At 37.9% G+C, this 27614-nt stretch overlaps 1 protein-coding gene across 3 annotated transcripts in view; it reads left to right on the top strand.

Moving 5' to 3' along the window:
* Positions 1–27614, top strand: part of SH3D19 (SH3 domain containing 19) — a 78305-nt gene that overhangs the window by 45355 nt on the left and 5336 nt on the right. For 2 of the 3 annotated variants that reach the window (XM_060778846.2, XM_067468690.1), the window contains 13 exons: positions 554–1540; positions 3538–3645; positions 5616–5728; positions 8381–8439; positions 11747–12005; positions 12728–12796; positions 12891–13031; positions 13876–13948; positions 14955–15085; positions 20849–20907; positions 23087–23274; positions 24430–24476; positions 25684–25870. In XM_060778846.2, the coding sequence (XP_060634829.2) occupies positions 554–1540; positions 3538–3645; positions 5616–5728; positions 8381–8439; positions 11747–12005; positions 12728–12796; positions 12891–13031; positions 13876–13948; positions 14955–15085; positions 20849–20907; positions 23087–23274; positions 24430–24476; positions 25684–25870 (2421 nt within the window). Of the gene's footprint in view, positions 1–553; positions 1541–3537; positions 3646–5615; positions 5729–8380; positions 8440–11746; positions 12006–12727; positions 12797–12890; positions 13032–13875; positions 13949–14954; positions 15086–20848; positions 20951–23086; positions 23275–24429; positions 24477–25683; positions 25871–27614 lie in introns of those variants that run through there. The other variant, XM_067468691.1, reaches the window with a different exon arrangement.

The following is a 27614-nucleotide window of genomic DNA, read 5'->3' as shown; positions in this document are numbered from 1 at the left end:
CATGTATATATTTGAACCATGTTATCTTAAACATGTCAGGATGCCCAAATACTGACATTGGAGGATAGGCCGTTTCAGTCATTCTGACATGACGGAATGCAAGGATAAGAGGGATAAACCCATCTGGTCTGTCTGATGTTTTGAGAACCAGAATGGGAGAATCGAAAGTAGAATGGGGATTTGGGGGGGGGGGGGGGGGGCTGGTGTGAAAAAGACTATTAAAAATGCCATTTTGATTGTGTGTTAGAACTGTCTTGCTTGTTACCTGATGACCAAGAATAAAGTGTATCCAGTGGTCCTGGTCATTGTGAGCTGTGTTTCTTCAGAAAGGCCCCAGAAAACATCTTATTCCTTTCTATATGGAGAAACTTGACTGTAGATCCTGCACTGAGCAGAAGGTTGGAGTGTATTGTCTCAGATGTCACAGTTTTGAGATTAATTGAGAGGTGACACTTTAAGTCAATTAATAAAAATGGATTAACCTAACTCAGTAATGAATTAAATGTTGCAATCTTAAGAAAACCATTCTAAAATATCCTTTTATTTTGTATAGCTGTGCAAATTCCTCGCAAGCCACCTAGACCTTCATCATCTCTGCTAAATAGCAATCATCTCATAAATGCAGAACTCTTAGTTGTCTTGGAAGACCAGTCAAGCCAGGAGACACCTAACGCTGTGATACATCCTGTGCCAAAACCAAGATCGAAAGGCAATCTGAAACCTGTTGTCAGAGATCCTCAAAATAATACACAAGGCAATCAAGTAGAAACAAGGCAGTCAGAGACTGAAAAGGATACACCCTCAATTCACTTGGTCTCATTACTAGATGATGACTTTTGGGACAGTCATATGGTGATGGAAGACATGGATATGGACAAGACTGAAAGTAGTATAGTGTCACGCATTAAAGCTTTTGAATCGCAAACTAGTACAGAAACTTCAGGACTAAATAAGAAGCCAGAAGTATCTCCACGCTCATTAGGCCCCAAACCTATTGTGAGTGCAAAAAAACCTATTGTGGCCCCAAAGCCAGGGGCTAACAGAACTTCAGGTGAATGGAATTCATGGACAGAAACCAAACTAAAGGCCATTTCCCAGGAGAGACCCCTTCCACTTCAGGACACTGGGAGCAATATTATAACCAAGCCTGAATTGCCAAAGAAACCTAAACCAGTCATTGCAAAAAGCAGCAGCAATGGGATATTCAATCCAGGGAGCAGACCAGCTTCAGAGAGTAGTGAAGGACAGAGAAAGTCTCCTGTTCCTACTCCTAGACCACTTGTTCCCAAGAAATCTGTCTCTTTTGAAAATCCTTCTCTTCCTCTACTTCCACTCAAACCAATAAGTGCCACTCCAAAGCTTTCTGTAGCTGCTCAGACAAGTGCCTTCAGATCCCTGGCAGAGACTCCTGGAAGTGGCCTCTCAACAGCTCCAGTGCAAAGTGCACTATCTATAGAGGGAGATCTGATTAACTTTGATGATGATTTCCTACCTGTGAACTCAGAAGCAACTTTTCAAGAACTTACACAGTCAGAGTCAGGTGAGATTTCAAAATAGAAAAGAACTTGTAGGAATATTTTTACGGCATTTATATGCCGCACTTCTCACCCTGAAGGGGGTTCAGAGCGGCTTACAAGATATATATATACATACAATATATTATATTATTAGCGTAGCACAATATCAGTATTATATATTACTATATTGTACTATACCATTATATTGTAATATTATTAGTAATATTACATGTAATATAAAATATATAATTATAATATTGTATCATTATTGGTTTTTTATTGTATTACATTATAATATTATAAATATTATATTATATTATTAGCATAGCACAGGAGACAAGGTGGAGCTGTCTTCCTGGTCCTCTCTCTCTTCACTCTGGCCCAGAGTAGAAGTTGGTGCTGGGGGGAGGTGCTCCCAGCTGATGACATAGACAGGAGACAAGGTGGAGCTGTCTTCCTGGTCCCCTCTCTCTTCACTCTGGCCCAGAGTAGAAGTTGGTGCTGTGGGGAGGAGCTCCTAACTTACGATATAGGCAAGAGAAAAGGTGGTTCTGGCTTATAACGATCGTATATATAATTAGGAATAATTTCCTGGTGGCAAGAGCTGTTTGGCTGTGAAATATACACCTTAGAAATATGGCGGAGTTTCCTTTTCTGGAGGTTTTATAAGCAGAGGCTGGGTGGCCATCTGTCAGGAATGCTTGAATTGTGTTTTCATGCATTGGATTGGATGGCTCTTTTGATATCTTCCAACTCTATGATTTTATAGCATTATATACATTATTGAATTTAGAAACTTGAATGAAATATGTTGATTCTATATCACGTTTGGATTCTAGATGTACGTTTAGCACAGGAATTCCAGCCACATCAATGTTTGAGATTAAATAAATTTGTGCTAACTATAATAGTGACATTACATGTTGATGACACAGAATTATTCAACACATGAGACTTCTTCAGTTCAAGAAACTCTATCATCATGTTTGGCAATTTTTATATGAAATATGATTGTAAAATCTGCTGATCAATTAAAGTACTGATTTTCCTCTTCAGAAATCTTTGGCTCATCGTAAGCCTTGGTTAATTTAGATACACAAAAGAATAGTACTAAGTATTCACTTAAATAACTGCACAATTTATGTGTGGAATTCAAACAGCCTCATTGCTCTGGTAGCTAGTTCCATTTGATTGATTCAGAAGCTGTTGAATATAAGCTGCAGAGCATCAGAGAAAGTCTCCCTCTTTGCCAATTGTGATGAAATTTGTTAAAACAGAACTTCGAGGCTGCCTGTGAGTTAATGCATGGCTGATGTTTCAGTTAATTATGAGATTGGGGGACACATCTGATGCCTTCAAATGTGAACCTAGAGGTTTCAGATGAAGTGTATTTTAAAAACGTCCTAATGCTGACACCAAAAAACCTATCAGAAAATGCTTCCACTGATATATTTCTGCTAGATACTCTGCTTCTGGGAGGGTCAGTAATGTCTCTTCCTCCTGCAGCTTTAGCATGCATATTTAAAAACTTGTTCTTGGAGCCGAGGACACTTGCTGGGGCAGTTTTTTGTTAAACTGCAGGTTGGTAGGGAAAGGTAAAAGTCCCAATTCTGCAGGTTATTGAATGCCATTTGGGATTTTGGCCAAATAGCAAACCATCCAAAGTGCACTTAATTTCTCTTACCAATCCAGTTCTTTGCATGAGAATGACACAATGAGAGCAATGGTATTTAAACTGAGATGCCTCATCCACAAAATGAGTTTTATTCAAATGGGAAGATAGATAATAACTGATCAGAACATTAGAAATTCATACATAAAGAACAGGTTAGTTTACAAGAGCAGCCTCCCAGATTGGACAAGTCTTTGCAGTCATGTTGTCTGTAGAATTACATTAACGTGATTCACATTTCTGTCATTTAGATTTCTTCATTGAGCATATGAGACACCATTCCCATGATGAATGACATTTTTGATGCTTATCTTGAAAATGTTGTGCAAAATTTTGTAATTTTTTTAGATCTTTTCAATTTGGCTTCTAAACCTGAGCCTGTGAAAGAACCAGTAGTTCAACCACCTGTCGCCAGGAAGCCAACTGTAATCCGAATCCCATCTAAATCAGCAAAAGGTAAGTGTCTTAGAGTTTTATTTTTTTTTCAGTTGTACTTTAGAAGGCATTGAATGGATGAATCTCATGTATTTTGAAACTTTTCTCTGATACAGCAAATCTGCTGTTGGGAAAAAAGGCTCATTCTTCTCAAAACAAATACAGAGTAAAATGAACAATTAGATAAGCCTGTGATGAAAAACCTTTTTACAATATTGTAACTGATTTTAATGTATTTTTGCGTGCTGAATTCTAAAAAATACTGTGTGGCACACCACACGTAGCTCTTCATAAATTCAGTATTTTATCAGTGTAGTTGTATCCAGTTTTGATTACTATATATACTTATACAAAGTAATTGATGACAGGTTTTGGGACCAAACTTACAGATTTTGGTATTACTTGTGTGTTGCACTCCAATGCTGGGAATCACCTGTGTACTTAACACACAATCCAGTTGAAAAATAGTATAAAATCAATGTCCAAAAACCAGGAATCATCCCCAGAGTTCAAATTACATGAAATACATCAAAAACCAGGAATACAAAAGCAGGTAATGGCCAAACATTCAACACAAGAATAGTCCGCAGGAACATGAAACATGGAATCAGCAAGTGTGAACACAAATAAACTTGGAACTAAAAATCTCTTGGAAGACTTGACTTGGCTCCAAAATCAATGTTGTCTGGACTGAGGGAATAATCTGCTGGCCTTTCTAATACAGACAGAAAGCCACACTCTTGTCCTTCCAAAACCAATAAGGGCTTCTTGTTTAATAGGCAAGCTGACCTTTGCTGTGCTTCATGAGATATGGAACATTAATCTTCTATCTGACTGTTGCCCATTAGCTCGTCCACCTGGAGTTGTCTCTTCCTCCCTTGCACAAAAAATCTTACTTAGCCATATCTTACAAAATAAAAATGTCAAAACAAATTGTGAAAAAAAACTGTTGGAGAAAATCAGGGGTCTTTTTTTTTTATTTAGAACACCAGCATACATTTTTTGCAGGCCTGTGTTATCATTGGAAGACACCAGGGCTAGAGCTAAGATTAAATTTATCCAGACAGCATTTCCTTCCATGATCATGGACATTCATCATCTAGGATGCTCTATATATGCCCCTTGCCACACATTATTCCATGGCCCTGTTTGTCATTCTTTTGTTTAAAATGCTTTGTAAATAGAAAAAAAAATATTCAAAATGAATACTTTTTAAAAGATGCCTTTCCCTAAGTGCTTAAACTCTGGGCAAGAAAGTTTACCACATATTGAAGTGGTTTCCTCAGAAACAGTAAATATCCATATTCATCTAATCAGCATAGTGCCTAGTAGGGCTTGAGTACAAGCGAAATATGAAGAGAATTATTCTTTGAAAAGATTATTATTTCCTGTTGGCACGTACTTGGGATAATCATAAGTTTATAGAACTCCTAATTTTCCAGGGATCTTTGTTTAGCATCAGTAAGTGATTTGCTGTATTGTATCTGAACGATATATCTCCCTAAAATAATATATCTTTTCTACTGTCTTTTAAAAGCTCATGTATTATAATTAGAGTTCCTTTGATTAAAAAATTAAGGGGATTCTATAAACCAATTATATTAATAAAAAGGTTTAAATTGTGTCTTAATTATTCTTTGGATATTGCTAGTATCTGGGATCATATTCATTTTAACTGCATAAAGAATTAAATTGCAAGTACAACTGCCATACCCGGGCAAGTGAAGATTTACCCACAAATCTAACAAAATATGTCATCTCTAGGAATTTTCTTGGTCTGTGGTATGCTTCATCTGAAAGTGATAAAGTTTCCTGGAGAGACCTAGCAAATTTTCTTCAGATGCATATGTATTCCCAGAAGCATACATCCAAGGTGAAGGATGTATGCGTACCAGTAGACATTTGGTTCCATTTAATGGATAAATTCTATTATTATTTCCCTTTAATATTTTGGTTTTATAGCTGTTGCAAGTGACGAATATTTTTTTCAGTTTTAAATGAAGTTATAGAAAGTCCTCCTCCGCTTCCTACTGAGAAACCAATTGGGAACACATCTGGGATTTTAGCTGGAAAACTCGACAACAACAAAACTACAAAAAAAGTGGTATGTTTAAATCCATCCTCTTTGCACATAAGACATCATAAAAACAGTAATGAAACCACACCTTTGAACTATGTTTGTGTAATGAGGCTCTTTGCGGCCTTTTAGTAGATGCTAGACAGCCATCTGCTGTGATTGCTTTAGCTTTGAATATCCTGCTTCAGGCCAGAGGCTGTATTAAATGGCTCGCAAGGTGTCCTTGATTCTATATCATGAGCAATGCATACAGATATATGAGATCCTTAATTTAATTTCTACACTGTGTATTGTCCCAACATTTACCTTTGGATTTAATAATAGTGCTCTAACTTTGCTTTGAGAACCTGAGATGAGTCATGCTAGATGAAACCTGATGCCTATCTAATCCAGCATTCTAGTCACCTTTCCTAGAGCTAGATAAAGCAACACAGAATATTTTATTTTTTATTCAGAAATTAATTTCCTGAGAGCAATTTAAGAAGTATTGCACCTTCTACAACATCCCATGATTTTCTTTTGAGAATTTTGAAGCAAATACGCTTTGTAGTTGCATCATATGTACGTGCATGGTGTTTGGACATCTAAATCTGGTTGTGCTTCACAGAAATGAACATAACAGAAAATTCTTAGGTCTGTGGTTCTCAACCTGTGGGTCCCCAGATGTTTTGGCCAACAACTCCCAGAAATCCCAGCCAATTTACCAGCTGTTAGGATTTCTGGGAGTTGAACATCTGGGGACCCACAGGTTGAGAACCACTGTTTAGGGATTCTTGAGAATCTGAGCGTTAGTATATAAGTCACATGGGCATTTTCTGCTAAATATAGTGCATAGTTTATGGTAGTTTCTGCGGGTTGAATCAATAGATGTAGTCATAGGAATTCTGCTGGAAGTAGAGGAAGTGGGTACAGCTGTGGTTTCCTCTTGTTCATCTTGTTACCCACAGGACCGCTTCCAAAGCTGTTTTTGCAAGTTGGAGAACTCAGCCAAAATCACAGCTTAACATATGTGCTCCAAAACTTGTCCCCTTTTTAAATCTAAGCATTTTGAAGAGAAAAATACCCTTTCAAGTAAATATTTTAAGAATAATTCGACAAAGATCAGTCTTGGAATCCTCCAAGCTATGCACCTGCTCCTTCAAGTAGAATGCAACCACTTCTGGAGTTGATTGTTTACCCAATCTCCAGAATTGAGAACAACCAATCCACAGAACCTCCATCTTAACAGGATTCTACTTCAGTTTATTGGCCATCACCCAACTCATTACAGTATGTAGGCACTGACTGAATGCCTGCAGCTGTAACAAGAAGAAGCAGAACTAGGTGTCATAAGCAAACTGATGACAGCCCACTCCAAAACGCCTTATGATCTTTCCAATAACAAAATGGAGGATGAAGCTGGACTTTGTGATATCTCATTGGACAATAGTTAAAAATCTTAACAGGAATCCCTAACTGCCATTCTCTAGAATTGGCCCCTCTATCAAATGGCAGTAAAAGGAACTGGATTACAGTGAAGCAAAATCAGTGCCTTTTACTGCCATTTGATAGAGCTGGTCCTGTAAGAAAGCATACGTTCAGACATCTTGTCCCCAAATGTGATAATAGTTACGGGACAGTTGTTGTCACATGCCTGTTGATCCAGAGAAGGGGCCTCTTCAGGAGTGCATCACCATCTCAAAGCACAGTGTGACATTTACAACTCTCTAAACCCTTCTGAACTATCTTCCTCTGCTGTATCACCTAAGATGCAGAAGGATCAAGCGTACTTGTGATGAGACAGACTAATTCAAGTGACTTGTCTAGTCTACATCATTAAGCTGCAACAACTCAAACTGGCCTTAAGAATCCTGCTCAAATGTTGCCCAGAATACCCACTGATCCAGTACTACCAAATTCCTAGCAAATACAAGCTGCTTTCTTCTCAAAGTATCTGACAAACTTGTCACAGCAGGCAACCAAGTACTCTACTGCTGATTTCTTTGAGCCTGATCCAAACAGCTCCTCACCACTTGAAATAATTGCGCTAGCATGTTGAGAATCCAGTAGTGGAAGCTCAGTGTGACTTTTATTTTGCCAATCTCTAGACTGCAGAATATCCTTTCTGATTACCTCTCCTGTAGTAGACAGATTAGGCTAGCCTTCTTTCAGTTGTCTTCCTTTGGCAGATATATATATTTCTTCAGGCAGGTCATCAGCATCTAACAGAAGTTGCTGAATTTAAAATGTTTTAATGGAGTGATTCTCAACCTGTGGGTCCCTAGATGTTTTGGCCTTCAACTCCCAGAAATCCTATCAGTTGGTAAACTGGCTGGGATTTCTGGAAGTTGTAGACCAAAACACCTGAGGACCCACAGGTTGAGAACCACTGTTTTAACGTATTTATTAATATGCCTTTTTAAAGTGTTTTAATAGGTGTTTTAAATTATTATGTAATTAAATATGTATAATTTATGACATTTTATTGATATCTTTCAAAATATCATGAACCACCTTTTGTCCAAACCCTTAGAGAAAAAGTAGGATATGAAAAATTAAATACGTAATTGGAGTGGGTAACGATCTAATTATTTGGATGGGAGGAATGATCTTTTTTTTAAAAAAAATGTAAATTTAATCATGTTGAATATTTAAAATGTGTCTTATAAATAATAATGATCGCATTTTATCCCCTAATAGGAGTCTGATTATTCCAATTTGGCACACTTATACAAGAATGAACCTTTCATGCCCCCAAGGTGAGTAAAATATTCATGTTGCCAATAACACTATGGTGGAAAGGTTGTAAGAAATCTTATCATAAATGAATAGTGTTACCACCATGTTAATATGGCTAGTTATTTATTGTTACCATCATAGTTGTTAAGGCTAAGGTTTGATGTTGTTCAAGTCACTTGTCATAATCTACTTGAACTTTTGTTGTTAAATACCAGCGGTTTATTTGTTAATTTCAATGTTAAAGCACTTGCCTTTTATACCCTTGGCCCAGACCTTTCATTAGGCTGTTCCTTTCATTGGAAACTGCAAATAGTGCAAAGATCAGCAGCCAGGCTACTAACTGGAGCTAGCTATAGGGAGCACACTATGCCCCTACTAAAACAGCTCCATTGGCTGCCGAGAAGTTTCCAGACCTAATCCAAAGTGCAAGTTGTCACCTATAGAGCCGTAAACAGTTTGGGTTCTTCCTATCTTTGTGACCACATCCCCCCTCCGAACTGGCATGGGCTCTAAGATCTGTTGGGAAGGCTCTCCTTGTGGTCCATCCACTGTTTCAAGCACGGTTGGTGGGAACGAGGGAGAGGGCCTTCTTGGTGGTACCCCCAGCTATGGAACACCCTCCCCAGGGAGTTAAGGCAAGCCTCCACACTGTCCTCCTTCCATAGGGACCTGAAGACCTGTCTGTTCAAAAAAGCTTTTGAGAACAACTAGTCCCTAGTTGATCTATGATTTTGTTATACAGCCTTGCACTTTATCCCATGTCCTCATCCCATGGTTACAGCTCTCTACTTTTTCCATTACCTGGCCCTATTATACATAGTTAGTGCTAGTATTTCTCATACTGTCTCGTTCCACAGCTAAGCATTACAGCATTTCTAATGTATATTTCATGGCCAATTTATTATGGCTAGTGATCTGTCAAACAAAACATTATAGCTGCTATTATTTCCCAAGGGATGTTGTTTCCAATGTAATCCTGAGTTTTCACCAAACCAGCAGAACTTACATATTGCAAAAGGAATCTGCTGTATCCTTGCCATAGCCGCGTTTCAGTCAAAGCATCCAGGATACTGTTCATATGAATCCATTTTCAAAGCGCTATTAGAGTCTTTATGTAATATACTAATTGAGCCTTATGGACGTTTTTGTAATTATTGTATAGAACAGAGATTGTTGAGCGTTCCAGTCTACGTAAGTGTACAGTAAATATAGCTGCCCCTCTTATATACTGTGTTAGACATCTTGAACCGATCAGGGAAGTAGAAAAAGTCCAGTCCAACACAGCAAGAAGACAGAACACTTATTCATATCATAAAACTAGTTACAATAGGAATTGTAATAGCATTAAGCTCTAGAGCAGTTTTTCAGCAAGCTTCAGCAAATCTCAAAGGAGATGATTCATTTCTGCTGTTTACAGTACTTTGCAAAACTGTTCACTGCGTTTTGACTTGTTGTGTTGCTCTGGAACTGAAACTAATTTAATTGGAATAGTTAGCACTTCATATACACAAAATACTTAATAGCATGAAGTTGCCGAATAGTGCTATTGATACATACACCATTTTCTGTAGCAAATGCTGTCAAAAACCACTGCTTGGACACATGCATTATTGATGTGTCTAATCTAGACTGTCCATGAATTCATATCAAGAGGCTGGAAGACTGAAAAGATTTCTCAGACTAGTGCTTCTAAAATCTCAGTCTCTAAAAATTGGATGTAAGGTTACAGTAGCAGAGCTTTGGCCTTTTTTCTGGGATATATTTAACATGTTTGCATGATAAAGAATTTTTGGAAGAAACAGAATGCCTTACATCTCCCATCTTTCGCATGATTGTTGGTTTAAGAAGTTACAGCAGCCTTTTACAAACAGGTTGCTTCCAGGTGACTCTTGTCTCCGACAGCATTTCTCAGGCGGCTAGGGAATATTCAAAACCAGGTAGTCTAGAAAGTCCTGGTTAAAAATAAAAGATGGTTTTCAAACATAGAACATTTGTGTATATCTAGTCATATGATATCTGTCCAACATGCTAGTACGAACCACATATATAGTTTGAGATGGGTTTTCCCATTCTATTAAATGGTAAATCAAATGTTATCCATGGTTTTCTGTCTTCAGTTCATTTAACTTTTTAGCGAATGTCTTTTTGTAATGAATATCTGTAAATAAAAGATTGCTTCAGTGGGAAAATATTTTATGTTAAAAATAATGAAGCTATATAATACAGGCACTCTCCAGGTTATTAACAAAATAGATTCATAAGTTGAATTTGTATGTAAGTCAGAACAAGTAAAAAATATGTATAACTCCAGCCAAACATTTTTTAAAGTTTTAGATAGCATAGAGAAGGATTTACACCCCTGTAACGTTTCTTTTGCTGCCAGTGTCCCTGTTCAGAAGATTTCACCTCACTTACTGTCCATGTGACAATTAGATTTTGAAAATTTTGGGTTGTCATGGAAACAAAGATTGGCGATAAAGCATCAGTGGAGATACTTTTCCCCATGATAACTCTTTCAGGAGTTAATTTCCTTTCCTAGGGGTAGGTTTTCTCTCACTTCCTATTGTCTTACCCTTGTTTGTAACTAGGATTCAAATGTAAGTCATATGCATGTAATTCAGGACTTCCTGAATATTGGTAGGGTGGTCAAAGATAGGTCTGTAGAGATCAAAATCCTGGCTACGGGCCTGTGTAGAAACATTCTGTTTAACTCATCTTTCAATAGCTTTATGTTCTATCTAGCTGGTTGGATAAGCTTTCAGTCAAGACAATGTAGACATGGCAAATCCGGCATATTTTGCAGGATTAGATAAACACTGCAGTGGTGGCTCTCCTTCCTTTAGTAGTTGGTTGTAATTATGGGTGTTTGAAACAGCAGAAATCCATTCTGTGTTTTGTTTTGAATTTCAGGTGACCCCCCCCCCCCCAATCTTTTTTTCTTTTCTTTTCTTTTCTTTTCTTTTCTTTTCTTTTCTTTTCTTTCTTTCTTTCTTTCTTTCTTTTTTTTTTTTGGAGGTAGGATTCTTTCAGAAATGGAAACAGAACTCTGGATCCCAAATTATAAATCCAAATGCCCCCCCCCCTTACTAATCTCCCAGAATTTTCCCAAAAACAGAATGGGGGGGGGGGAGACCTGATAGAATGGTTTTCTGCCATTTTGCACACCCCTAGTTGTAATTAAAATCTGTCAACATAAATTGTCTTCTCTTTTTAATAGAATAGGCTGCGATTGATTCTGCCCCCTCCCTTTGATTTTTCTAGGATTATTTTTGTATGCAGGTAAATGATAAATATTTTTGTGTCATTGTACTTCATATGCAACTTTAGGCCTGATGAAGGAAAAGTTGTGCCAGCTCGCCCTCCTCCTCCTAAGGGTGCCCCAGGAAGACCACCACCACCAAAGTCCACCAAATCTTCATCCCAAACTGAGAGATTTTCTCGTTCAGTATCGGACATGGCTCTACATAAGAAATCCAGTCAATTTGGGTTAGAAGCCAAGCGAACAAAGAGTGAGGTCATTAAAAATCTTGATCCAGCTTTACCTCCTCGGCCCAAACCAGGTCATCCTCTGTACAATAAATATATGGTGAGTTGAATACCAACGTATTTTGACTTAATCCAATTCTGATTTGAAAGGAAATTTTATCAGCCACATTGATTTGAAATGTGCAGGTAAAACACAAAGATAGATAAGCTCCAGACATTGCTTGAGACACCAGTGATCATGTCTAACCAGAAAGCCATTCAGATTTTTGTTCCTCTCCAGGGTCATTGAGCTTTTGTTATTTTGGTATGATGATGGGCAAATAGTCCCTGTTGATTTTGCAAGCACTTCTAGACTGTTGTCAGTTGGTACAAGGAGAGGTCCAAATTGGTGGAAGATAAGTAGAACTTAATTTGAGCCAGGTTTAGCTGTGATACCACTTCAGAGCCTTTGCCCATTTCACATATGAATATTTAGCTTTTCTAGTTGGATTATCTTCTCTTTAGATTTGAATTCTTTTGAGTGGTCTTTCCACCCTTAACCAAAAACTGTGAAAGAAATAGATTCCCTAATAAAGTTCAAGGTTTCCATGGCAAACGAAAGCTGTGGGTCTGTTATATTGCTAACAAACAGACCGATTCTATATGAAAACCCGAATTTATCTAAATTTGTGCAGGAGTCTGAATGCAAGAGAAGAAAGTGATCTATATTAATGTTCTTATTTTTTTTCTTCAAAATCTGTAACAAAACTTTAATTAAATTGATTAGTAGATTGACAGAAATTCATTTTGATAGCAATACTGAATAGATGAATTTGTCTTAAGCTTCCTGTGCCTCATGGAATTGCCAAGGAAGATATTCCTCCCCAAAGTACTGGACATCTTGCTTGCAAGGTAAAGCTATTGTTTGCAGTTGTAAATATCTGAGTATGCACTTGTGCAGGATATTCAATTGTGAATCTTGTGGCTTCTTCTTTCCACTACAAAGCAAGGAGATGTGCTTGTGCTGATGGACAAGATTGACAACAGTTGTGTTGAATGTCAGAAGGGAGAAGAAAAAGGCAAAGTTCAGTTGTCCCAAATGCAGATAATAACTCCACTGGATGAGAGATTAAAAAGCAGGCAGAAGGTATGAATATAATATATACGTAAGAAAAATGAACTGAAAAATACATTTACAATTTACCATTAAAAAAAATCTAGATGTAGAAGAAGTAGATGTTAGATATAGATTTTTTTTTCTGTTCAGGAGCGACTTGAGAAACTGCAAGTTTCTTCTGGTGTGAGAGAATTGGCTGTCTGCAAGGTCGTTGTCCAGGGGAGACCTGGATGTTTTACAATCCTGTGGGAGGCTTCTCTCATGTCCCTTCATAAGAAGCTGGAGCTGACTTATTACCAAAAAAGCAGCACATCCCACACAGAAACACAGTTTTGGTGGTATAGCATGGGACTATTTAGCAACTTGTAATTTTAGACTACGTATATGATATGGTTTTCAGAGGCATACTTGAAGTCATTGTTCATTGCTTTTAAAAGGGTGAATGTGATTGATTGGTTTTCAAATCATTTGTTCAACTGTCCCAAATGGAACTAGTTTCACTAGTTTCTTTGAGAACTGATTAGAAAAGTTCCTAAGTAAGAAAAAAAAAAGCTTAGATAGGCACACATCTCATTTAGAGTAACAAGGCAGCTTTGTCCAATTTTCAAAGAGGTGATTTGCTTTTTGCTGAGACAAGTATTTTGCTGGTTTGAGACCATTGATTTTCAATGAGATCAGGCAGCATTAACATCCAGATTAAAAAAAAGAATCAGGCCTCCATTTTATGTCCAATGTACTCTTTTAATGTGTCATTTAGCAAAATAATTTTGTGAAAGGTGTATTTTAATCAGTGATAGGCTCTCCAAATCAAAATTAGCTCACCTAATAAATAATACATCAACATAATAATTTTTCAAATCTGTTATTTTTCAAGGATTCAGACCATATGCGGAATATTTCTGATCCAAGTGTTCCTCATGCAAAAGTGCTGCATAATTTTATAGCAGGTGAGTAGCGATGTATAACAATAAGTTTAAAGATACTTACATTCTTCTTTTTCCCCAAAAAATATTTTACAGATGCTTGGTTACTTTCTGAATGTTTGAGTAATAGGTTTAAATCCAGTGTAAAATGCAGGCTTCAGTGCATGTTGCAGTGAGTAAAGTAAATACTAACTTATCCTGTACAGTATGGCAATATACAACCTTGCTTATAATGCTATTCCTAGTTGATAAGATTCAAAAGACCCTCTGATTTCAGATAGTATAATGCCCAAGGATATCATGTTCCTTGGATGCCTGAGTATGTCCTCAGACGGTATGTAAATGACCATCTGAGTGTGCCTTCAGGTGGTATATGACTTAGGAAAGCCCAATATTTTGTAAGGTGTGTGATGTGTTACTTATAATGAATGCAGTGTGCTTAGACCAGGCATCAGCAAACTTCAGCCCTCCAGGTGTTTTGGACTGCAACTCCCACAATTCCTAATAGCCTACAGGCTGTTAGGAATTGTGGGAATTGTTGTTGAAAACACCAGGATGGCCAAAGTTTGCCCATGCCTGGCCTAGACACTAAAAATCTCCTTGAAGTGTGTTTATCTTTCTATATCTAGTTTCATATGATGACTGCAGTTTGACACCACATTAACTACCATGGCTCAATGCCATTGGAATCATGGGAGCTGTTTAGTGAGACGCCAGCAGTCTTTGGCTAAAGAGCTTTTAAAATTTCAACTCTCATGATTCCATAGCATTGTGCTGTGGCAGTTAAAGTGGCATCAAACTGCATTAATTCTACAGTATAGATGCACACCCAGTGATGGTAATACATTAGTTTGTATACTGGAGATCCATCTCCAAACTACAATATAGTCCCTGCTGACAATACTAAATATCTTTATGTTTTAGTGTTTGGTAAGCTTTGCTTTGTTTTGCATGTAGTATTTGTTTCAAATGAGATTATATTTAGCAAGATTCATTACATTGTGTATGGTAATTCCTTTCCCTTCCACAGAACAAACTGGTGATTTGAACCTCAACTCTGGAGAGATTGTTTATCTTCTGGAAAAAATAGATGATGAGTGGTACAGAGGAAAATGCAGAAATCACACAGGGATTTTTCCTGCCAGTTTTGTCAAAGTTATTGTAAGTAGGCTGCTTCGAGTGAAATATAGTGCATTCCATCTGTGTACATATCCTGATTCTAATTTAATTTCTCCCTGGTGCATGTTATTGAGCCTGCCACGTAGATAAATCTTGCTTCAGTGCACAAAGCAGATATCAAGTTGTTTGTGAGGTGCAGCAAGTATGTTTAATCTTACAATTCTGCCTGACTGTTTATGGGCATCATTTTCATGATAATTTCAAGTTAAGCGAGAACACATTCTTTACTTAATTCAAGTATGCTCATAAATCATGCTAGAGCATGTTCCACAGCAATTTTCCGTTTTGGATTTCTCCTCAGTGTAATATTATATAATCTTTCACTGCTGTTCTTAAGTGTTTTGCCTGCCCAGGAAGATGTTCTGGTCATAAGACGCCATGCTGTATGTCATGTAGGAAATCAGTAGGAAATTACAAGGAATTTGGGGAACTTCATTAACATGTGCTGTAGTACCTCATCTTTAAAAAACCTGTAGAACAGCTTTACATAATCTGGTGTCATCTGGTTTTTTAACTTCAGCTCCCATCAGTATAGGTCAGCATGGTCAATGTTCAAAAGTTCTTAGAGTTTTTGAAGAGTACCAGACTGGAGAAGACTAGTCTTTAAAGAAGAATTCCCAAAAAATAAGAGAGAGAGAGGCAATTGACCAGAGAAGTCCACATAACCACTCTGGCAGAAGTGCAGTGTCTGCCAACTTTAAATAGCTTCTCTGCAGATCTAAATAATAGGATTATTGTAATTCTCTGAAAGGGGACAAGAAGACATCCTCCCACCTTTTTCCATTTCTTAGATATATGTCACACTAATTGTAGGGGAAATAAACCTCAAGTTAATTTTGTTTTGCATAAATAATGTCCACGCAGATATAGAAATATCCCCCACACACATTCTGATTTCCTGAACAACAGGGACTCTGAGCAGAAAATCCCATGTGCCATGAAAAAACTTGGTGTCTTCTGCCTCAGAATGCTAAAATTCATTAGTCATATTACCCATATAATTCAAAAGATTTGAATTGTATGTTCACTGCTACTTCTGTTTATATATGCTCAAAAAAACCCCTATCATTGTGACATATTATTAGTTTGAAACCAGAATTAGACATCTGTTTCCTTCAATAGCATTGGATGACATGCCTGTCTGTCTGTCTGGTTGTAAATGAAAACTCTATATTAGAATTCAATTAATAGCTAACCCCAGAAAACCTGGATACAGATCATGCCAAACTGATATCATTCAGTTCTACAATTCTTTGCCTTTGTGGAAGTTTCCATGTATGCAAAGAACTTCATTAATTCACTATTAAACAGTTTCACATTATCAGAGAGATGGCATGCCATGTTGTTGTGTGTCTTCAACTAGTTTTTGATTTATGGTGATTCTAAGGCAAAGTTATCATGGGGGTAAGATTTGTTCTGAGGAGATTTGCTATTGCCTTCCTTTAAGGGTGAGACATTGTGACTTGACCAAGAACACTCAACGTATTTCTATGGCCATATAGGGATTCAAACCCAATCTCTTGGTGTTCTAGTCCAACGTTCATCCACTGTGCTATACTGGTCATGGGCTGCCTTTAAATGAAGGGCAGGTATTTGATGTAGGTTTTCAAAGACACATAAAATTATAGAGTTCATGACATTATATGGTAGGAGTGTTGCACTCTAGGTCTAGGAACACCTATGACCACAGCACCACACAAGTGTCCATAATATAAGCAAACAGTTTATTGTAGGAACACATAAAAAGTATAGGAGGAAAACAGGAATAAAGAAAGTAGATGTATAATCCAAAAAGTTTTAGCAATAGATGATAATCCAAACAATAATCCAAATGTCTCATACAGATTCCAAGTCCAGGAATAGCCAAAAAGTCACAAATGCAGCATAAGTCCACAGCATAAGTCTACAAGCTAAAGGTATACTTAGTAAAATTTGAGCAGGAATTTCAAACAAGAGCAAGTAATACTTCCAGAAAACTAAAAATCCAAACCCAAAGGCTTGACTTGAAACAGGAACCAGAGAACTCAGGCCTAGCTTTTGACTTGAATGCTACATTGCTTGAACTAACTCTTAGGTAAACCCATGAAGTCATGTTTTTCCCACAAAATCTCTCCTCAACTTTCCCATGTAAGCACTTGGACCTATAATGGAAATGGAAATATTTGTTGATCTCCATAACTCCAGCCTTTGGAATCACGTACCATTTTGGCCAACTCCTTATCTAATGTTGCAGTTTCTGGCTCCTCTGACTGACCTTGAAGGCCTGCACTTTCCAAGTCAGATTTCTCACAGAGAGAGGCATCATTCTCCTGACTTGAACCTTCATCACTTTGAGCCCCCAGGCAATCCCACAGGTAATCCCATCAGTGAACCCATCAGCCTCAGGACTCTCAGGCTGATCTCTAACAAGGGGTGCCAAACTCGGTTTCACCAACGGCCACATCAGCCTTATGGTTGCTTTGCTTTCAAAGGATCATTTGTACTTGTAAGACTGTCTAAATGTAACTATGTTGCCCTGGCATTGAAAGCCTCATGGGCCTCATAAAATGACATGGCGGGCCGGATTTGGCATGCAGGCCTTACTTTTGATATATAGGATTGAATTGCTGAAATCCAAATACTTCGTTTTACAGTTAAGCCCAATCTCACCTGGACTCCCAAGTACAAGAACATCTGCCATAATTTTGATGATCCTATCCTTCACAAGAGAGTGCCAAGAACATGCTTTTGTTTTTCGTTCCTATTACTCTTCTACAGGGTATTGCAAGACATGCCTTATTGCCATGCATCTGCAACATCTTCAGGCATATCTGACCATTTATTATGTGAACCTCCTGGATAATATTTATATTGCACTGTGGCATAGAAACCAGTAGTTACAGATAATGGCAATGGGCTAGGAGAGCTGTTGTTCATTTATCAGTCTTAGTATAGCATATAGACTTTCATCTAAACAAAGGTGATCAGGTGAATGGATGAACACACCTAAAAAGTAAACATAGCTTCTATGACATCATCAATAATGAGAAACCTCCTGAGAGGATTTGTGTGTTTGTTCTTGACTATTTCTAACAATTGAGATGATATTAAGTAGTTTAATTAATAATATAATAATAACTTGTATCAAGCCACCATCTCCCCGAAGGGACTCGGGGCAGCTTACACACGGTACAAGGAGCCTAAAAATAGAACATAACATGAAAACAATTTTAAAATGCCATTAAATAAAACATATAACTATGAAACAACTAACACTCAATTAAAAACAGTGCTATGGTACAAGCAATCGAACTGGAAATGGGAGAAGTGCAGTGCTGTTACTATGGGAAGAGGGCATGGGATAAAATGTGAGGCTGTATAACAATTGCATAGGTCAACTAGGGACTAGGCGTTCTCAAAAGCTTGTTTAAATAGCCAAGTCTTCAGGTCCCTACAGAAGGAGGACAGTGTTGAGGCTTGCCTAATCTCCCTGGGGAGGGTATTCTAGAGCTACCACTAAGAAGGCCCTCTCCCTCATCCTCACCAACAGTGCTTGTGATGATGGTGCGACTGCAAGGAGGGCCTCCCTGGCAGATCTTAGCATCCGCACCAGTTCATGGGGAAGGGGGTGCGATCACAAAAAAGGGCTTTTAGGGCTTTATAGGTAATGACTTTCACTTGGAATTGAACTCCAAATATTTTCATTCAGCAAGCGAATGTTTCTTTAACATAGAAATTAGCACAGTTTGGGAAAGGAGTGACTTGTATGTGAGTAGATAACAAGGCACAATCTCAGCTCTGCCATTTGATAAGAGATCTAGTATCAGGTACAGTGACTGTTTTTCAATAGGTTTTATCAAAATCATCCTAGAGCAGGCATGGCCAAACTTTCTAACTTGGGGGCTGCATGGCAGGCTGGAGTAGGGTGGGTGGGCCGGGAGGGAGAGGGTTTACCCCAAACCACCTTCCTGCCCTTTCCTCCCCTCCTCTTCTCTTTCGGAGGCAGAAAGTGAAGGAAAGATTGAAAATGTTTGGATCCCAAAAAGGTTGACCTTGGTCAGGATGAGATGGTGGATGAGAGAGAAAAGTGTATCTATTAGACTCTCATATTGCCTACTCCTGATATAGAATCCTAGAATCCTAGAGCTGGAAGAGACCCCCCAAGGGCCATCCAGTCCAACCCCAATGGATAGTCTGTGCATAAAAGCCTCCAGAGAAAGAGACTCCTCCACACTCCCAGGCAGCCTATTCCACACTTCAGGAAGTTCTTCCTAATCTTTTCAGTTGAATCTGTTTCCCTGTCATTTGAACCCATTGCTCCCTTGTGCCCTGGTCTCTAGAGCAGCAGAAAGTCAGTTTCCCCCCTCCTCCTCAATGGACACACTTTTAAATCTTGCACCATGGTTCTCATGTTCCCTCTTACTTTCTCTGTTCCCAGTTTTCTCTTTCCCCAGGAGGAAAGAAGTAAGGAAAAAGAAAAGGGAGGAAGGGAGGTAGGAAGAGAAAGATGGAAGGAAGGGTGGAAGGGAATGGAAGGAGGGAGGGAGGAAAGAGAGAAGGAAGGAAGGAAGGAAGGAAGGAAGGAAGGAAGGAAGGAAGGAAGGAAGGGGAAAGAGGGAGAGAGGGCAGGAGGGAGGGAAGAGGAAAGGAAAGAAGGACCAAAGGGTGGAAAGGAAGTAAGGAGGGAGGTAGAAAAAGGAAGGGGGGGGAGCAAGGGAAGGAAGGGTAAGATGGTGAGAGAGAGGAGGGCCTGAGAACAGAACCCAAGGGGCCACATCCGACCCCCAGGTCTGGGTTTAGCCATACTTCTCCTAGAGTGCCCATAGATATATTTCCTGCTTACAGTGTCAGAAGCATAGAGAGCCTTTGGGTAATTTATTACTAAAACACCCAGCTTCTTAAAATTCTGCTTTTGTAGGAATAACATAATAGGATTTGTGTCATATGTCTATATGTTTTGGCTTGCAAATGGTGAGATGTAGGAGATCAAAGTCCAGGGATTGATACATCTGAATAATTGTTCTGACCATTGTGACACAAACAAGCAGATAATAGACTGTAATATCAATTAGGAGCATGAGCCAAAGGCAACAGCATGTAATTACATTCTGTGTTGATTTCTGCCATTCATGCATGCTAGCAAACAGCGTTGGTGTTGAACTGTGCTATTAGACCGACAATAACAAACTGTGGAACATGGCATGTCTTCCAGAATACTGAAGAAAATTGATAATGAAAGAAGTCCTTTTAGTTTTGAAGAGTGACTAAAGCATTTGAACAATTGAGCATTGCCACGTAAAGGCCATGGTTGGAACTGCAGTTTTTATCAAGCAACTTGTTATATCCTTCCTCTAAAGCAAGGGTCCTCAAACTTTTTAAACAGGGGGCCAGGTCACAGTCCCTCAAACTGTTGGAGGGCCAGATTATAATTTGAAAAAAGCATGAATGAATTCCTATGCACACTGCACATATTTATAGTGCAAAAAAACCCTTTAAAATAATACAATAATTAAAATTAAGAACAATTTTAACAAATATAAGTGGGAAGTGTGGGCCTGCTTTTGAGATAGGGTTGTTGTTGTTGTTGTTGTTGTTGTGTGCTTTCAAATGGTTTCAGACTTAGGTTGACCCTGAGTGAAGACCGGGTAAATGACCTTCGTGGGCTGTATCTGGCCCCCGGGCCTTAGTTTGAGGACCCCTGCTCTAAAGCCAAATAGAGTGAATAGCTGAGCTAGTTAAATGCTTTTCTTTTTTTTTCTTTCCTAGGTTGATATTCCAGAAGAAAGCAACAGGAGAAAAGTACACTTTTCATCGCCAAGTATCGTGTATGTTTTGATAACAGATGTTCACCTTAAGATAGTAATAAAAGTAAATATCTATGAATGGGACTGAGGGGAGTCATGAGCAAAGTTTCACTTTGGTAACAAAGCTTCCCTGCTACAACCCCTTGTACTACTCTGAAAACTTGTTCCTGTAGCTTAGGAATCTCTGTGTAATTATGGGGATGTGTATAGGTTGCCATACTTGCATGATTAACTAGAATGATAATATACCCACCGACCTTTTCCATGGCCCACTTGGATATTTATAGCTCCTGCCCACAAAAGCTGGAAAACTTTTAGCTTGGCCCTAAGGGTTTGTGAATTACAAGGGAAAAAATAAGAAAGTGTATAATGCTGTATTACTAATACTATATAGCACTTTAAAATGTGAGAGTATATTCTTCTTCCTCATTCAAAATCAATTACAACATAAGGTAAACAACAAGACTTTTTGTGCTTCAAATCTAAGCATCAGTTGACTTGCAATGATTAAAGGAACTGCCAGATGGCATCATTTCTCAAGGAAGTCTTTTAAGGATTTATGTTAATTTCTGCTAGATGTGGAGTCTCTGCCTGCAGTAGATAGGCAGTAAAATGTATGGAGGTAAAGAACAGTAATTTTGATCAAGATTCTCATTAAAGAGTGAGTTATGTCAGGAAGGCAGCCAATGCAAACATCTTTATGGGAGGTGGCTGCAAAATCAAAACATATATATTCAGCCTTACAGGCTTGCCGCATGAAATACTGTTTATAGCATTTTAAAATGAAAGTTAAGGTATCGGATTAATTAAATTTGGTTCTTGAGTGCCGGAGTACTGTAAGATTTCTTTACAATAGGACTTTCTCCTCTCCTCCCTTGAAATATAATTTATTTTTCTTCTCCTGTAGACTATGGAAAAAATACAATAATCATGCAAAAGAATAATGGGAAAACATTTCTTTTATAGTACATTTTATTAATTATCGGGATTTCTCTCATGGTAGAAAAGATAGTTTAGAAGATAGAGAACAGTTGTAGAGAATAAAAAGTGGTTTAAGCTATTTTATTTCATTATCAAAATTAAGATTAACTTTCTTTCTCACATAGAACTGTGCAGTGAGCTCACTGTACAGTGAGCTCAGCTTCCCTTTTACTTTCTACTCTCCAAAGACATGCTTAGAAGTTATTTTGCCTTATTCTTTATATCATTGGAATAGCAACAGAAATTACTGTGCTGCTTGGTCTCTGTTTTCATTTTCACTTACAGCTGTCTTATTTGGTTCAGCCTGGTTAGTGTCCAAAAATGGAAAGAAAGATCCCTACCCCATCCCACTGACATGTATTGTATAAGAACTAGTGATACAACTGAAACTCGTATTTCCTGATTTGAGAAATTCAGAAGCTTAAAATGTTTGCTCGAAAATGAGACAAACATTATGACTTCAGAATTCTTTTCTGACTCAGGTTTTATTCTGTGACAGAGAAAAAATTATATTCTCTTCATACCCCCATCACTATTTTACAGACACCTTTTTTCAGTTCCCTTCAGGATATTTGGCTGCTGGCTAAGCAGCAAGAATTCTAATTCTACATTCAGCTCTGCCACATTAATAGTAGGTTTTCCTCCAAAATTCATTGTTGTGTCTAGGTTCAGCTAATCACAGTAGCTACTCTGCCAGCTGGGCAAAAGGAGAAGCAATATTGATTTTCAATTTTGAACCAAAAAGAAGATTCAAAACTAGATTCTGTTTTAGGGCTAATTTACATATAATTGAATCAGTTGCTATAAGTGTGGTTGCTTAGAAAAGTGGAACAATTCTGTGTATAGTTTTCCATTAATACATTTCTGCATAGTTATCTCCATGATCCATGGTTGCTATGAAGGTAAAATGATGTGACTTTACATTATGTGAATGACCTCAGAACAATTCTACATCAACACTCTAGCTATTGTGTTCCTGAGCTTTGTGCTGATCACAATTAAAACACTACCTTTTGTGGCAACTATGTCCTAGAATTAATTTAATGTTAATAGAAAGAGTCCACAGTCTTTTCGTTAGCACTCTTGCTGAAGACTTGCACTCCTAAGAGTTCTCAGTACCTGCCCCAACTAGTCATGGTTTGGACTCAGAAACTGGAAAATATTGTTTTAAAAAATGAACTATGACGTTCCTTGGATTGACTGATGTATGTTATTTTAGAGGGCCTAGGTGTATAGCTCGATTTGAATACATTGGAGACCTCAAAGATGAATTAAGCTTTGCAGAAGGTGAAATCATAATTTTGAAGGAATATGTCAGTGACGAGTGGGCCAAAGGAGAACTGAGAGGAATCTCGGGAATTTTCCCCTTGAACTTTGTAGAAATCATTGAAGATCTACCTGAACCAGGTAAAAAAAAGGGAGGGTATTCTACCTGAACAAATTACTGAAATTTTGCAAAAGCATGTGGTTTGTTATAGTCAACAAGGATGATTGAAAAATAGTTTCCATCTACTTTAAATATAATAGAATTGGAAAAAAACACAAAGGCTTTATAGTCTAAACTTCACTAATATCTTACTATATACAAAAATGTCTATCTTGGAAAACCTTTTTATGAGAAATAATCTCAATTCAATATAATAATAATAATAATAATAATAATAATATCAAAAGACAATATGCTATGCCATGTTGTTTCTGTCATTGTTTCAACAACAACAATTTATTACAGTCCATAGACCCATCCGTGCAAAAGAACAGACATTTATAAATTCTCCCATCTCAGGAGAAGTTCATTATGTAAGATATATGTACATATCCCTATAAGAGGTTAGTTTCTTTCTCAGTCTTGTTGCTGTTGTGAGAAATTTTGCCACTATGAGAGTCGCCCCATGGCACTTGTCTTCTAACAATCCCCTGCAGAGGATGGCTGGTCATATGGGACAGAATTGGACATAAAAGCTGGCAACATTGCACTGAATAGTAGTGGCACTGCAATATAATGTGTTCTATTGTTTCTACTTCATTTCCTTCACAGGGGCATAGTCTTTGGGAGTAAGGGATTCTGGTCAGTTTGCCACTTAGCAGCTCTGAGGGAAATGTATTTAGTTTTGCCTTTGTAAAGAGTGTACAATATTTAATTACTGTAAGGTTTTTAGATATTTGCATGTCTTAAAATACTCTCTATAAGAATAATTTAAAGATCTGGGGGAGCGTTATAAGTTTCTCGACCTTTTGGCTAAGATCAAGTGCAGTATCTGTTCTTATCATTGTTTTTGTCTGCACCTTAAATTGGGCTCGGAAAATAAACGGCAGCCAGTGGAGCTCCTTAAACAGGAGGGTTGACCGCTCTCTGTAATGTTTGCTTATTTAGCTGTTTATAGGGGGCAGATTTGGAGAAAAGGCCACGGTCTTATATTCGAAATGAGATAATTTGTTAACTTTCATCTCCTTTTTCCCTTCTTTATCTTGACTTTTTATTATTTAATCTATGTAGTAATTAAAAATTGCTAGGTGTTTTATGAGTGATGAATAATAATACTGTATTATCTTTTTATATAGGTGGTGGAGCACCAAGGAAAAACAAGAATTCTGCTCCTGTTAAAGAGGTAGTAACACATTTGATAATGTTGTAGTCAGTGTAAGATATTTTGAAAAATAAATATGCTAATAAATATGTATTTCATTAATATGAGTAATATCCAGTGTTTTCACTTCGTGAATGGAAAAAGTTTAAGGGATTAAAAAATAGTTGTAAGAAAGTTTAGGATTCTAAAATGTGATCACCAAAGCTTTTTAAACAAGGAACTGAAAGTAAAATTGGAAAAAAGAATGGGAAGTTTTTGAAGAGAAAAGTGGGAATAATTGTTTTAAAATAGTCAGGTACTTGCCATTCCTTTTTCCTATAAAGAAGACTCAACTATGTCACATTATAAGGAGGGATAACAGCTCTCTTTTTTGTGATGCAACTCTCTCTATATACAAAATTGTGACTTCATTCAATGGAAGAGGAGGAATATCACAAGCTTTGCGTGAAGGCTTACACCAGTGGTTCTCAACCTGTGGGTCCCCGGATGTTTTGGCCTACAACTCCCAGAAATCCCAGCCAGTTTATCAGCTGTTAGGATTTCTGGGAGTTGAAGGCCAAATACATCTGGGGACCCCAGGTTGAGAACCACTGGCTTACACTGATGCTCCATTGTGAGTGTTGAGGCAACAACCAGGCCATTAATTAGCAGGAATCCATTTTCCCCTTAAAATGTAACTAAAATGAGTTAATTTGCAAAATAGGAAGTTTCTTTTCAAAAACAGTTATAAAAATAATAGCTGGCTACTGTAATTTCAGCCACTTGTTCCTTTTTACAAGTAGCTTTCTGAAATCTGGAAAGCAAGAAACATTTTGATAGGGAGGCAAAGACTTTCATTGCTGTGTTCCTTAAGAAGAGGAAGGTCTCATTTGGGATGAGGTCTCTTCTAGCACTCATCGAATTCTCTGCTGGCAGACTCCTTTTCTGAGATCTGGACTCAACAGTCATTTAAAACATTTCTCATATAAAGAGCACACAAAGAAATAATCAGCCCGCTGCAGTTATGCCACTTAAGCTGAGCCAAAAGATTCACTATCTTTCCGTTGTGCCTCACAGGGTAGGATTGATATAAAGCTTTTCTCACATTTAACCTCAAGTCACTAATCCCTTTTAAGCCTATTAAATGATGTGTGCGGAATTAATGGGGCAGGGTTGCTTTCTAAACAGCACTAGGAAAGTTCTCTCTCACATAATGCACTGACCTCGGACTCATTTTCATTTTTCACAGTCGGATGGACAAACTGGAGAGTGGTGTGATGCGCTCCATGATTTTACAGCGGAAACCCAGGAAGATTTATCTTTTCGAAAAGGAGACCGCATCCTGATATTGGAGCACTTGGACTCAGAGTGGTGCAGAGGGAGACTAAATGGAAAGGAAGGGATTTTCCCTGCTGTGTTTGTCCAAGTTTGCTCAGGTACACTGCTGAAAGAAAAATACCTTTCTTGATCTCATTTTGGGGTAATTATGTATAAATAAGTTATAGCAAAAGCCAGTTCACTAAGAAATCATTCAAATTATGGATACGACAACAACAACTGCTACTTTATTTTTATACCCCGCCTCCATCTCCTCGAAGAGACTCGGGGCGGCTTAAATATAATAGATTTGATGCCGATCCAAAGAACAAGTAACTTGCATAATGGATTGGTGGGCTGTGGCAAGTGAATATGAGACATCCTGACTGTGAGAGCCATTCAGCAGTGGAACTCTCTGCTGCTGAGTGTGGTGGAGGCTCCTTCTTTGGAAGCTTTTAAACAGAGGCTGGATGGCCATCTGTCAGGGTGCTTTGAATGCAATATTCCTGCTTCTTGGCAGGGGGTTGGACTGGATGACCTATGAAGTCTCTTCCAACTCTATGATTCTATGATTCTCAAATGTCCTTCTCATGCTGCTCCAATATGTCTTTGTTGGTTGTGGAAAAGAACATAGGCATTCATTGAATCTTATCGTACATGTCCAAAAATATTTTACCTGTGTATATATTCTTTTGTATACATATAGATCACATAATGACCGCAATTCAACATCCCTGAAAGTAGGAAAAATGTCCAAATGCAGGCCCATGTTTTCCATGGCAACATGGCTATTGGTTATTCTTTCTGTCTTTTCTTCCTTCCTCACCCTCATACACATCACCTTTCTTTCCTTGTGATATCACAGAGGGCCACTTCACCTAGCAACAGCCTCTGTAGTACAGACAGACATATATATACACACACATACTGTATATATTTCAAAATGCAGAGGCGTTGGTTTGAATCTCTAGCTTCAGCACTGGGTTGAAATTGGTTGAGGGTATATTTCTGTGGTTTGTTCTGCAGCATAATAATTACCAATAATACTGGCTCAAGTTCAGCTTTGTTATTGGCTCATAAAGCTGTTGAACCATTTGGGACCAGGTAATCTCAAAGATCATTCCAACCTTGCTGCATTGTTATCCTCAAGAGAGGCATTTATTACAATGCCATATTTTTCCTGAAATTTGTTTTATGGATGCCAATATGTTAATGTTGTGGATGTTGTATTGTTACAGTTCTTGCCCCATGGAACATTGTCTTCATTAATTTTAGGCAGATGCAGACAATGTTGCATTTTAGATACTTGTTTAAGATGTATCCACTAATTCAGGCTTTAATCTCTAATTTCACTAATGGCCTCTATTTTGTATTTTAAATAATGTTTACACTCCAGTGTAACATTTTTATTATGCAAAAACGTCATGCAGTCTAACACCAATAGTTTTTTGCCCTTGAAGTTTCCAGATTTAAAAAGCTCCTAGACTTTCAGTGTTGTTGAATTGTATAAAGTTATAAATGAGTACACTTAGCCAATACTGTTGCTAGCTCATTGTGCTCTGCACGCCACTGGTGCAGGTTCCACACTTTGAGAAACTGTTTCACATTGTGCACTGCTCACATTGTGAAGCAGTTACCCAACAGGCAAATGAAGTTAATTTGCAGATAATCCAGATGTCCCTGATTCACAGCCTTGATTGGTCCTTGAAGCAGTGCACATTCTACCATCAAACTAACAGTTTATCCATCCCAGGGAGAGATTTGCTTACAATTTCTGAAATAAAATAATCACTCTTGAAACTCAAAAGCTGACAGCGTACTAGAAGGAAAAATGTTTGCTTAGAGGAAAAAAAATAGTGGCAG

This window comes from Anolis sagrei, chromosome 5, assembly GCF_037176765.1.
Source record: "Anolis sagrei isolate rAnoSag1 chromosome 5, rAnoSag1.mat, whole genome shotgun sequence".
NCBI classification, from domain to species: domain Eukaryota; kingdom Metazoa; phylum Chordata; class Lepidosauria; order Squamata; family Dactyloidae; genus Anolis; species Anolis sagrei.
The sequence above is the reverse complement of the archived record's forward strand: the minus strand, read 5'-3'. Positions and strand labels throughout refer to the sequence as shown.